The sequence below is a fragment of the Dioscorea cayenensis genome, chromosome 17 (assembly GCF_009730915.1).
Source record: "Dioscorea cayenensis subsp. rotundata cultivar TDr96_F1 chromosome 17, TDr96_F1_v2_PseudoChromosome.rev07_lg8_w22 25.fasta, whole genome shotgun sequence".
Taxonomy (NCBI): Eukaryota; Viridiplantae; Streptophyta; class Magnoliopsida; order Dioscoreales; family Dioscoreaceae; genus Dioscorea; species Dioscorea cayenensis.
Window position 1 is genome coordinate 19,668,509 of NC_052487.1, and position 13,803 is coordinate 19,682,311.

At 35.1% G+C, this 13,803-nt stretch overlaps 2 protein-coding genes across 2 annotated transcripts; one reads left to right on the plus strand and one right to left on the minus strand.

The window, feature by feature from the left end:
* The first annotated feature begins 60 nt into the window (after positions 1-60).
* Positions 61-5,742, plus strand: LOC120280115 (far upstream element-binding protein 1-like). The gene is made up of 7 exons (XM_039286851.1): positions 61-417; positions 715-836; positions 926-1,111; positions 1,193-1,288; positions 1,376-1,447; positions 1,949-2,065; positions 4,364-5,742. The coding sequence occupies exons 1-7, from the start codon at positions 114-116 to the stop codon at positions 5,510-5,512; spliced, it is 2,046 nt and encodes a 681-aa protein (XP_039142785.1). The 5' UTR covers positions 61-113; the 3' UTR covers positions 5,513-5,742.
* A 649-nt stretch (positions 5,743-6,391) lies between these two features.
* Positions 6,392-9,443, minus strand: LOC120281390 (tetratricopeptide repeat protein 1). Its single transcript, XM_039288233.1, has 5 exons — positions 9,167-9,443; positions 8,886-9,065; positions 7,212-7,338; positions 7,000-7,113; positions 6,392-6,831 (listed from the first exon to the last, which is right to left on the minus strand). The coding sequence occupies exons 1-5, from the start codon at positions 9,308-9,310 to the stop codon at positions 6,716-6,718; spliced, it is 681 nt and encodes a 226-aa protein (XP_039144167.1). The 5' UTR covers positions 9,311-9,443; the 3' UTR covers positions 6,392-6,715.
* Between the last annotated feature and the right edge of the window lie 4,360 nt (positions 9,444-13,803).

The following is a 13,803-nucleotide window of genomic DNA, read 5'->3' on the forward strand; positions in this document are numbered from 1 at the left end:
TAGCACTAGCCTAGTATATCCAGCCGCTATAAATATCCCCAGATTCGCTTTTCCATTGTCTCTCTAGTTTTTAGGGTTTTAGAAAACCCTTTTCCAGCTCTCTATCGATTAACATGGCGGACGAACCCTCGTTCGTGCCGCGGTCGGACAACAAGCGCAAGCTCGACGATTCCCCCCCTGCGCCATGGCCTGCTCGCCGGCCCTCGGGTTTCTCCTCTCCCACCGCTGACGCCCAGCCAGCACCATCCTACAACAGCGTCCCTCCACCTCCTGACGGGATCCAGCTCGCCAAGCAGCGTGCTCAGGAGATAGCAGCTAAGCTCTTAACCGAGGCGGAGGCCAAACGTCCTAGGGTCGACAACGGCACTGCTGCTGGGGATGAATCCAGCGACAGAGGTTTTGGCTATGGGTCTACTGGTATGTGCTTCTCTTATCTTAATTCGGAGGATGGTTTATTTAATCTTGAGATCTGGTGATGTTGTGATACTAGCTTTTTGGATTTTGTTGCTTGTCATTTACCTACAAGCTTATTGTTCTTACTGTAATTAGTTAACGCATGATCAATGTTTTTTATTCAAATTCTATGATTTATGCTATTGATCTCCATTGATTTTTATCTTCTTATTTGCTGTAAATTAGGTCAGTAATTTCTGGTGAGAAGAAGGTAATGTTTCTCACCAACGTCCTCATGGTTTTTTTTTTGTTATGCTCCAGATCATCTGCAAAAGCCATTGAGCCAACCAATGCACACTCTAGGTGGGGCGACTACCCCTTCATCATTTTCTTCTTATGGCTTCCAGGGTTCCAGCAAAAAGATTGAGATTCCGAATGGAAGGGTAACACCAGCTGATCACAACAGCATAACCACTTGTTTTAGCAGCTCTTTCCTTTATGCTCATGACATACTTGCTCTGTTATTTTTTAGGTTGGTGTAATCATTGGTAAAGGTGGGGAAACAATCAAATATCTTCAACTTCAATCAGGAGCCAGGATTCAAGTAACAAGGGATGCTGATTCTGATCCTCATTCACAAAGCAGAAATGTAGAGCTCATGGGCACTGCTGAACAAATTAGCAAGGCTGAGCAGCTAATCAAAGAAGTTCTTGCCGAGGTACTCTGTGTTGTTTGTCATTTTGGTTTTATTTTCCATTATGTATATGTATGCATATCTTTATGGCATGATGTGGGATAGGCTGAAGCTGGGGGTTCTGTTATGGTTTCTTCTCGGAAATATGGAGGTCCTCAAGTTGGTGTTGAGCATTTTACCATGAAAGTTCCCAACAACAAGGTAAATTTGAACCGCTGATGCACTCTTCTAGCCATCCTTTTTAATCCTCTGTTCCTACTCTAATCAGAATTCTTTGTATCTTTTAAGGTTGGTTTGATTATTGGTAAAGGCGGTGAGACAATAAAGAGCATGCAAGCTAAATCTGGAGCTCGTATACAGGTGGGTGTTTTCTAGCTCATATTTTTTCACTCTTAATTTAAAATTTTAAATATCATTTTTCATCAGTATTTGTTTTATTCTGATTGCATATGCTAAGTTAAAATTCACAATTTTCATCGCGAGATTATTCTCATCATCGTTAGCAACATTAGAAAATGAAAACTTTTGGTGAATTTGAGCAATGGTTAGAGTCGCACAACCATCTTTCAGGTTGCTTGGCCTGCCAAGATTGATAGAAGGTTTTAAGACTTGAGCTATGCATGCCCCCACTAACTGGCAATTATACTTATGCAAATTTTGGTTACATGGTCATGTATACTATGGCTTATAGCTCTCTTTATGTCCTTGATGCAAATTAAAATATTGTGTTGCCTGGCTTATGATCTCCAGCATTTCTTTAAATTATTAGCTGAAATTGTATTTTTATAGAATGTTTCTCTTCCATTGCTTCTTGCAATACCATATGTTTTTTTTTTTTTTGAATTGTTATTTACGTCTCAGTTGATACCATTGCATTTGCCACCTGGTGATACAACAACTGAGAGAAATCTGCATATAGATGGTACAAAAGAGCAGATTGAAGCAGCCAAGCAGTTAGTAGATGAGGTCACAAGTGAGGTATGTATGTGGGTGTGTAGTTATCTATATTCACTTTTGGTTATTACAAGGTTATATTATCTGCTGATTATAGCCAAACTATTACTCAATGCCGTTATGGTTGAATGTGTTTTACCTCAGCGAATCGTATGCCTTCAATCATGCAATGCATTCTATTTTATTTGTGGGGCACCAATAGTTGTGTATTATGTGGATAGCGTCATTTATTTGGTTGTTCAATCAATTGTTGTTCTTTCTTTTGTTGTTTCAGACATGACTAGGATGCTTTAGCAGGTAAACTATATTGGTTTGTTCTAATTTAGCATCTAGAAGATCACAACCCTTATTGCTTAAATGTACTCTTTTAGTTTGTGGAATTTGTATGGCTTTCAGGTCATGACATCAGAGCTTAATTGGCGCAACCAGGTTAGTCATGTTAGGCATCATGGTTGCAAGTGCTAAGAAACTATTATTATAGTTCTGGGAAGATTGGTTAATGATTTATATATGTATCATCTGAACTTGTTTTTCTTGAGCTATTTTAGAGCTTGTGTAGGTGGACCAACACGATGTGGTTTATATAGTCAAGGGCTTTGTTGGTTTTTCTAACATAATTCTGGTATGGTCTTAAATCTCCACTTCTTCTGATTGTTAGTTGATTATTTTAAGTAACCTGCCAGAGATGTTAAATAAGATTTTAAATAGATATCCTTTATTCTGTTATAACATAGCTATAGCAGCTGCTGTATTAATTCCATCAATTGGTTTCTACTTCATATGGATTTTCTATCTTGATGTTTGCTTATGGTCGTACAGAGGTAAATATGTTGTCACTTTTCACTGTCCATGAGAATTTTATTTTCTTATGAATGAGATGACTTAATGCTTTATGGTGGTACAAAAGTATATGTCTTTCATGTGATATTTTTAGGTGAGCATTTGGTATATTTAGGAAATCACCATTTAGTTGCTCCCTGAAGGATAAATGAAGATTGAAATCCTTATATTGTACAAGTGTTCTGGGTCTCATTTGTGACAGTCTGAAGAAGCACTATTCGAGCTGCTATTGGAAGGGGATAAATTGATGATTTCTATCCTTATGATGATTTATTTATGAACTTATTATATTATGAATGCTATGACTTAATGCTGATATTGGAAACTTGAGGATCACTTGCTATTTTTGAAGTAGTGTTCTGATGACTAACATTCAGATATATATAGTTGTCTGATGAACATGATGATGTTTGTAACATTGTTGGTATTGATAGTGTTTCCTCAATTATTAGCCCTATTTTAGACTTTGTTCATATTTATATGCCCCTGAAGTTATCTTCAAATGCTTTACTTCACCTTTTATTTGGTTGTAAACATCTCCAGCTCAAATAATCTTTTAGTTTTATGTTACTAGTCATATATCTTGTAAAGTTAGGGAATACACTTGTAAGTTAGCAATTTGCATGCCATTACCTTGCTCAATACATGGTAATGTATGCCTTAGTGAATGAAGTGTTTGGCTTGCTGCCTTTATGATGGAAGTGGAACACCCTCAACTTTCTGTTAATAAAAACATTGGGAACATTATGGCTTTATTAGGTTGCACACTCTCTTTGGTAACTTCATGGATTATACAAATCCTTTCTTTCTTATTTCCCTTGCAACCAGCAGAAGTCTGACCTGTCTCCTGCACCGTGACTGAACATCACTTTGGCGCAATCATGGTAAACTTGCTAAAATGGATTAATTGACTAGCACATTTATCTATTGTTGGTTTTTCACCCTGAAGTTACACTACCTTGTTGGATCTTTTAGTTGATCTTTGTAGGCTTTGATATTTTCTTTGTTCGCTTATTTCTTTGCTTTATATTAGACCAGCAATGATCTGGATCATATGTATTATCTTATGTTCATTTACTGGTGGTCCGCTTCTTGGTATGTCTGTTTTTAAATGAGAATGCAAGATGAATTGTGATAGCTGTCTAGGAAAAATATAAAATCATGTTTACCATGGTATTGGATATAGTTTTGTTCTCAAGTCTCTGGCTAGCCTATTGCAACTTTCTGTTACTCCAAAATCCAAATTGTTTTGGAGTGGCAAGAGGACGGGCATCTACCAGTGTAAGCTTTACAAGTTACTCTCTTGTGTGGTAAGTGGATGATTCAATCCATTTTAACTGAATGCTTAAATTCCCTGGATTCAACAATAAATGTTTGTGTGAGATTTTGCCTTCACTGTTGTTCCTACTTTTCTGATCACACTTCTTATGTCTTAGCATCGACTTTATATCACACCATCTCACATGTAACAAATTTATGCAGAACCGTGTCAGGAATCCATCCATGGGTGGTTATCCTCCACAATATGGTGCTCCCCGACCTCCAACAAGCTGGGGTCCACCAGGGCCACCTCCGATGCAACAGCCTGGTTATGGTTACATGCAGCCCGGAACATACCCAGGGCAGCCTCCTCAGTATAACATGTCCCAATCTGCTTATGGTGGCTATCCATCCGCCCCTACATCAGGTGGATACTCTACCAGTTGGGACCAATCTTCTAATCCACCATCTCAACAAACTACACCAGGAAGTGGCTATGATTATTACAATCAGCAGCAGTCTGTTGGGAACTCTTCTGCCCCTGCTGACAATAACAGCAGTTATAACTACGGGCAGCCACCAACTGGTAGCTACAACTCTCAAGGGTCATACAGCGATGCTTACCCACAATCAGCTGCTGCAGGGCAACAGTCAAGCCATGGGCAGGACAGCTATTCTGGTGGTTACCAGGCTCCCTCAGCACAGACCGGCTATGATCAACAAGGGTATGGTTCCACACATGGTTATGGAGGACCTCCTAATGCAGCTTCAGATCGCTCTGCTGCCAGCTATGGCAGCCAAGGTGGAGCTGCCCATGCTCCTCCAGCACGACAAGTGCCTCCAGTCCAGCAATCTTCAACCCCACGGAGTTCACAGGGCTATGCTGCTCAACAAACCGGATATGGCATGCCACCTCCTACTTCTCAAGCAGGAGGATATGCAAGCCAGACTTCACAGAGTGGATATGGACCCTCCGGGTATGGCCAGGGCCAGAGGCTCCCTTCTCAACCAATTTACGGCCAAGGTCAACAGCCGCAGACTGCACAAGGAAGCTACAATAGTGGCACAGTGCAACCAGGAGGATATGGTCAACTACCACCAACACAAGCTGGTTATTCTCAAGAATCTGTCCACCCTCAAGCTCCGGCTTCAGGTTATCAGACCGGTTATGGTCAACAACAGGCATATGGTGCACCACCTCAGGGCCAACAACCTTATGGTCAGCAGCCATATGGTGATACCTATAGTGGTGGATATTCGCAACCTCCTGCCTACTCCGGTGAAAATGCTACACATGGAGCCTATGATGCGGTCGCAGCTGCTTCTCAACCTGCTTCTACTGGAGTTACCAAAGCTTCCCCAAAGAGTTGAGGTTTTTTAATATGGTATGGTACAATGTCCGGTTATTTCTTTTCTTGGTTAGCTTAAGTTGTTGTGCACTTGCCTTTTATAAATTTGTAGTTAATAGATTGAGTTGAACTCTGTGTTAAGTTTATTTGCATCTTCTTCCATCTTGGTTTCGTCCTGTGGCCTTTGTCAGCATGACATGTTAATGGTTTTGCACTGCTAAAGTTTTTTTTAAAAAAAAACTCTTGAATCAACGTTATCTGTATGGATTTTCACACTTAAGTAATATTTTACTAGTTACTATGCTGCTGGTTTGTATGTCTGTAATTTACTGTGATGCTGACCATGAAAACCAAAAAAGCTCCTATTTATCTGGTAAATCTTTTGCTGGTTAATATAAGCTGTTATTGGTCTTGCCTTATTGAAATTTGTGGTAATTAAATTTGATCTGAATCCTTTGTTAAGGAAAATAAATGAGCAGTAGGTAAGTTATTATTCAAGAATTTACAGATGAATGAGAATACAACTGTAACGCAATTGCAGTGAATTAGTGATAATATGTAACATGAATTTACAGTTAAGTGAATAATTCAAATATTAACTTAATTTAAATATAAAATTAATTTTCATAATAATCTTAATTTAAATTAATTTTGAATAACTATTTCTAGTAGAATTTGAGTTTCAAACATATATGCCATTGAAACTGCCATAACAATACACAAAAGCAACAACCAAGAAATCTGTGTTTTAAATTTAAAGCAATTTCTTCATTCAAAGATTTAATTAATTTAGAAAATAATTAAACTTGTAAAACATTTGATTCACCAACACCTCTCATTCCTCAAGCCTAGCTCAAGCCAAGATTCAGAATATGTTAAGAGAGAACATGAGACCTGGATATCACTTGAGAGTAAAGTAAATCAAACATTAATCAGCAAAGCTGAATAATATTAAAACAAAAAACAAAAAACAAACAAAGAAATAAGATTCCACGAATCATTTGAGCAATATGAATTAACATACGAAAAACCATGCTATATTTGGAACCGGGTCACCAACCAAGCAACTTCAAACCAAAACCCAACTTTGTGTGATACATATATATAGCTGACAATGTCTGCTGACTCAAAAAATATGATATCAGCCAAACATTATATAATTTTCCCAGCATGCATCACTTAAGGACATAATATTTATTCTGCTTCTTGCTAGACTTGAAGATGACTACCGCTGAAAAGAGATGGAGTATGAACCTGTGTTAGGATCTTTCACAGCTTTGAAGTTGTCGACACTCATCCCAAATCGACCCAACACGGAATTTCCCATCTCCTTTAATTTTCCTGCAACCAGTCAAGAAACTAACGTTATAATATTTGGTAAAAGAAAACTGAAAAGCAGTAAAAATTGCGATGGTGATTTTAGATTTTCCCCTTTTTCACATCACAACATATTGAAATCAAGATGATCTTCTATGACAATTACAATAGGAAAAAAGAGAGTGAGATCACCAATCATCTCTTCCTTCATCTTTTCTCTTTTCTCAGCAAGTATTGGCTCTAATCTTTGTATCGTCCTTCTAGCCTGGTCATTCGAAGGGTCCAGTTCCATGATTTTTTTCATATCTTCAAGAAAATGTCATAGCTTAGGCATCGCAGATTTCAAAAAGAGAAGATACTAATAAAGCAGTGTTAGGCTCTGGAATTATGCTACTGAGAGATACCAGCAATAGCCTCTTCTAAGTGATCTAGCTTTTCATGTGCCTCCGCTCTTCTAAGTAACGCTTTTACATAAGAAGGATTCAGCTCCAGTGCCTTAGTACACTCTTTGATTGTATCATCATATTTTTGCTTAAAAAGAGAACAAACGGAATATTAGGACAAGCAAACCATTTGATTGGCTATCAAACTTTACAGAACTGAGTGCTTCAAGGAATAATATGAAAGTGGTTCTTCTATGTTTTTCAATTCCAGTTATCAAATCATCATGGAAGAGAAGTAAAACAGATATGAAGATAACAGGAACAACAAACTCATAGAGAAGTTTTCCCCCAGAAAGAAGATGTAAAATCAGAGCGTATCTAGTGGCTTTCATAAGCTATCCGATTTAAATAATGCGAAACTTAAAATTTCAGTATCAATCGCAAAAGTTAACAGGTTAGCCCATGGTAATCATAAATAAAAGGAGGAGACACTACTAATCTAGATTTCCCAAAATAATGTGCATATTTGAAATGTTAATCAATCAATGTATCAAGGAAGACTGAAGACTAAGTAAACAAATTTCTGATGATAAAGCTCCATAAGGATTTACCGCAAAATGGATCGCTTGTACTCTTATACAAAAGACAACAGAATGGTATCAATAATGGCCATTAATGACCATAGAATGTGAGCAACCATGCTAACAGAGTGAACTTAATATGCCTCACCCCTGGTACTCTTTAATAATAAGAGAAGCAGCATTTTTTAGATGGGAAAATACAGAAGAAATATGAGAGGTCAGAAGAATTAAGTACAGTTACAAGAAAGACTAAAATAATTCATGATGATTTGCATGAAATACACAATTTTAATTGCTTAACAAATGCAGCAGGTAACCTAACCAGTATGATGAAGACAAACAACATCAAAACAGCTAAGATGAAGCAATAGTCACATTTGCAGAGGCTGTAAATAATTAAATTCATACAAGCTCTCACTTGTGAGACTCTATAAAATTCAACTATACTTATAGCACTTCACTTTAAACAATGACATCAACAGTGACACAGTATTATCTCATTTACTACGTAAATGAATAGACAGTAGTGTATGGAACATTGGCATATACTTGTGTTTGTATGTTAAAACAAAAATAATATACCTAAATGTTGGGAGCATTTCTCTACACGTTAATTGGGTCTAGAGGTCTCGAATGAAAGGTATGAAATATGAATTCATGAATGTATATATGCGCTGGAGGTTCAGTATACATGCTTCCTCTGCACAAATTTGGTTTTAGTCACCATAGAAACAAGAGAGAAACCATAACTTGAGTAAAAATCTAGTGAGGTCGAATTACAAATCTGCAGTTCAATCCCAAAATTAACACAAACCAGACCAAAACTCAAATACAAATAGACAAATCAAATTAAAAACGTGCAATTCCCTGGTAATTGAATTCTCATTTTGCACCAACAACACATAAAACCTAACCAATATGATAACCTCGACATCATGCATAATATGGTTCAAGACTTATTCAAGTGATGAAACTAGGGCATTGTACAATATAAATATCGTTTTCCAAGAAAAATCCGTTATCAGTCATCAGAATTAAGCACTTCCAAAAAGGATTATACATTTAAAAGAACAATATGATTCACAAAATTTAGACAGCAAAAAAGAATCTTTACCAATTTCAGGAAACATATGGCACGATTAGCATGGCACATAGAACGAATTTCTTCAGAATCAGGCCCTTCCGAAGCAAGTTGTAACGCAAGTTCATATTTTGACAATGCATCCTCATACTGATCACTCCCAAACAGCCTATTCCCTTCAATCTTAGCATCATTTACTTGATTCCGAGCTTTCTACCACCAAAGAAACAATCCAAACATAACAAGATTTTCAATTATTTTCCATGCATGAACAAACCCTACAAGAAACAAAACAAGGGAAACCGTGATCAGACCTCCAGCAATTGCTCTTCGTTTAGGGCATCCTCGAAGGGTTCCTCATCGCTAGAATCGGCATCAGGAACGGCGGCAGCTCCCGTTGACGGACTGCTCCGAGATTGTTCATTGGCATCATCGGGTTCCTGCTCGATCAAAACCATTTCTTTCCAAATCAAAAAGGAATGATCTTGGTTCGATTTCAAGAAACTAGGGTTTCCAAGCAACAGGAATTGAAAGAAAAAAAGGAGGAGTTTTGTTGGCTGATGGGTTTTGAAGAGACTTCGAGAACAACAAAGGAATAATCTTTTAGAAAATAAATAAATAGGAATTAGTTTTTTTAATCTCTAAATCGAATGATTAATATATACATATACATTTAAAATTAAAGATTTACATAAGGTTTGATACATTATTTTTTATTTTTTTATTTTTTTTTTTTGTGTTTCTATTTTGACAACTCATTTTTAAAAAAATTATGATTTGAAACTCTATTTTCAATGTTCGTTATAATTTAGTCACCCAAACATACAAAATTAATGGGGATCACATGTGTCATATATCAGCTCACATGGTATACCATATGTAATAGCTGAAATCTGAGTTAATATATGTGAGGATGATCAAATTATAACAAAATTTAAACGTAGGGGATTAAATTGTAACTTTAAAGATAGATGATCGAAATAAAAAGAAAAATTAGGGATTATTTAAATTATTTATTCTTTGTGTGTGTATATATAATTTAGCTTTAACTAATACACAGGTATTGGTTGGTGGGCCAGGAATACCAGACTTATAAATTTATATGTTAATTAATTTGGGCCTTACGAAGCCCATGTGGGATTAATCTTATTCTGGGACAATGATATTTGAAGTTGTACATATTACATAATATATATATATATATATATATATATATTAATATCATCTGTGTAGGTCTATGGATGTCATTTGCCGACAATTACAAATATCTATGAATTTTTGTAGATAATGAAAAAAAGTAAAAAGTTGATAGGGACAAATAGGGTTAGGATTTAAAAGAAAAGGAGTGTGATAGAAGTCATTGAATGATAATCCAAAAAATCAAAAAGATGTCCGTAAATGCCAATTTATTAGTATATCCTAAATGATTTTGTCCTCATGTAAATATATATATATAGAAAAGAGTTTCTGCAAATGCTAATTTACAAGTACATCCTAAATGACTTTGTCCTATATAGAAAAGAGTTTCTGCAAATGCTAATTTACAAGTACATCCTAAATGATTTTGTCCTCATGTAAATATATATATATATATATATAAAAAGAGTTTCTGTGGACGTACACAGACATCCACATACAGTAATAGTAAGATTAAAATGATGTACAATAAAAGCTAATTTTGTGTTAATTGAGTTTATTAATCTAATTTTGAAAAATACTATTCATCCCACTTTTTATTGTACACTGTTTATAAATACAGTATTACTATTTATTAAATAGTACAAAACCGTTGGATTCAGTTTGAAATCAACGGCCCAGAGTAACGTTCACAGATTACAAATCTGTGAATGTGTGTAGATTTTTATAGATAGGAACATTGGTTTATCAAGGGTAAATAGTTCATTGAATTTGGTGGGTTTGGTCATAATAAGATTAGGTTAATAACAAATGCGTGTATAAATTTAATATTACATCAATGTGAAAAGTAGATGGTGATTTCTGGAAAAAGAAAAAAAAGAAAGAAAGGAAAATTTTATTAAATAAAGGATGTTTAAAGTGCGGAAGTTATCTTGAAAAAGATCTGGGTTTCTGAAAAAATGATCAAAATTTTGATCTAGTTGCAGAAACCCCCTGATGAAATTTTTATTATGTGGAGGATTTTTTAAAAAAAAATTGATGGATTTGTGAAATTTTGCAACAACACCCTTGTGGGAAAAAAAAAGAGAAACATTTTTCAAAAAGTTTAGATTTTTCTGAAAAATAATTAACATGTAGTTCGATCAATTTGCAAATAAATAAATAAAATAAAATAAAATAACACCTTTGCGATACTATGCAAAAACAACCTCGATCAAAGCAAAAATTAATTAATATTAATATTGATATTAATAACCCAAACAATTTATCTACTATTTTTACACTACAACTGCTCGACAAGACATATTAATAACCAGCTGCCATATTATGTGTGTGAAATGACAAAATTTTAAAAATATTAAATTAATTATTAAAAAATTACAACAATACAGATAATTAAGAACATGATATGAATATTGACATTCTGTATATATTAATATATAAATATACATATAAAGATTGAATTATTTAAATTTTCCAAAAAAATATTTTTAAAAAATGTTTCACAACTTATTAATATTAATATTTTTTCCTAGGTAAATATATGAATTATATAAGTTCTTTTAATAATATAGTATTTATAATAGATCCAAATCTATTTCTATATGTAGTTTTGTGCCCATATTAGCTTTAATTTAAGGTTCTTATAAGAAAGAAAATATATAAATAATAAATAATTTGGAAAAATAAAAAGAGGCTTTTTTAGACACCCGCACATCTACGTGCATGGGCCATGCAAACAGATATTTGTGTCAGTATAGTGCATAAATTATTCTTAAGAGTTTCATATATACTGTTTTTTAAGAGTTGGTGATGTATCAAATAAAACATACCTAGTAAGTAATACACAATGACATATAAATATATATATATATATATATATATGTATATATGTCATTGAACAAGTCTTCAACTGCATTTGCCATTTAATATTACTAAAATTCATTGTTGAAAATTTTCAAAATAATACTGTGTAGCTTCATAAACTTCTGCTTACCATTCCACAGTCATAGCTTTGATTTTTGAGTAGATATTTGATTTTATAATCTTGATATAATTCTCAAACAATGTTTGACCTTTCAAAATAAAATTTGACTTGGATGACAAAAAACTTGTGGTTCAGCCAGACAAATCCTTTCACGTAAAGTGTTCCATATAAGAAATTCAACTCTCAAGATCAAACACATCAAGTATATTAAAATGGTGTCACTTATACATGCATGATCGAAATGTAAACCTCTGTCGCATAGAATCGGAGTGCTCAATGCTCATGTAACTTATTCACCTATTTAAAAAAAAAAAAAATTGATTGATGACAAAGTGATCAATGGATTATATATGCATGTTTTCTTATTAATCCAATGCACTATTTTTTCTTCTACACAAATCCATATTTCAATGCATTAGTGTTTAGCTTCAAGCAAGTAAAAATGGTTTATTTTTTCCTTGGAATTAATTAATTAAACATTAGACTTTGAAAATAAAGAGATCATGTAAGAATTAAAAAATATATATATATATATATATATATTGAAATCATTCTTGAATATGACACCCATTAAGAGACAATTAAACATGGTTAGGCAATAAGCACCAGAATTTGTGTAGTTGAGCTTTTAATTACTTGGTCATCATCACAAGGGATTTTGTGAGACTGGTTTGGTCTTGGTCAAACCCACTTTCTGTTGTGAAATGTAGGACTGGATATAGCGATTGCACGCGAGAAATAAATAAGAATAATCTTTGAAAAATAAAGGACACAAAGATATTACATTGGAAAAACCCCTAAATAATTAGGGGTAAAAACCACGAGCGAGGATAGAAGAAATTCACTAAGTGGGAAAAATTTCGAAGCTACAAACTCTCTCAATAATAAGGAGAAAACCAGTATCCTCTCTTATCTTTAGGGAGAATAGACTAACTCTCAAACTATTTTCTCACACTTCTCACCCTTCTTCTCTCTCTCTAACTTCCTCACTCTCACTTGTGTGTCTTAACAAATGTCGTGGGGGTTTATATAGCCCTGCCCAAAACAAACCAGAGATCTGGGATCGTTTTGATCCAAGGACTCACTAATGATGGGGTAGGTGGCACCTACTCCCCAAATAATAAAATATTCCCCACTAACTCTCTTCACCTACCACTCAAGTCGTGACAAAGAAGGAGAAATGACATCCTTGCCCCTTCCATGTTGATGAAGAACATAATTGGCACGGGCGATCAACAGATTGGTATGGGCGATCAACAATTCTCCCACTTGAAGATTTGATTAAAAAGCAATCGGATCTTCACACCATTCTTTCTACCTTGCCATTCGATGTTGCTTACGTCTCGTCGGACCACAAGAGGATCGACTCCAAATGAATCATCGGTGTTGATTGCTTTTGTCAGTGAAATCTGCTAGGTTATCCTTGGTATGAATCTTTTTGCATATCCACTTTGTCACCTTCTTCTACTTTCTCACGAATGAGTGGTGCTTGAACTCACGATATGTTTGGTCTTTGAATGAAAATCTTTGGATTCCTTGCGAGATCGCGATGCACTACGGTTATCACAATATAGAGTGATGTTCTCTTGTTTGTACCGAGTTCTTCCAACACCATCTTGACCACTGCTTCTTTGCTCGGCTTGTGTAGGCGCCAAATACTCGCTTACGCTGGGTTGATGTAGCCACGATCGATCGCGATTTTGAAACCCACTCACGGCTCCTACGCTGAGTGTGAACACATATCCGATGAGTGGATTTGCTTTTTATCAAAAATCACCTGCATAATCGAGCATCAACATATCCAGCTGACGATGAAAGTCGATCCCC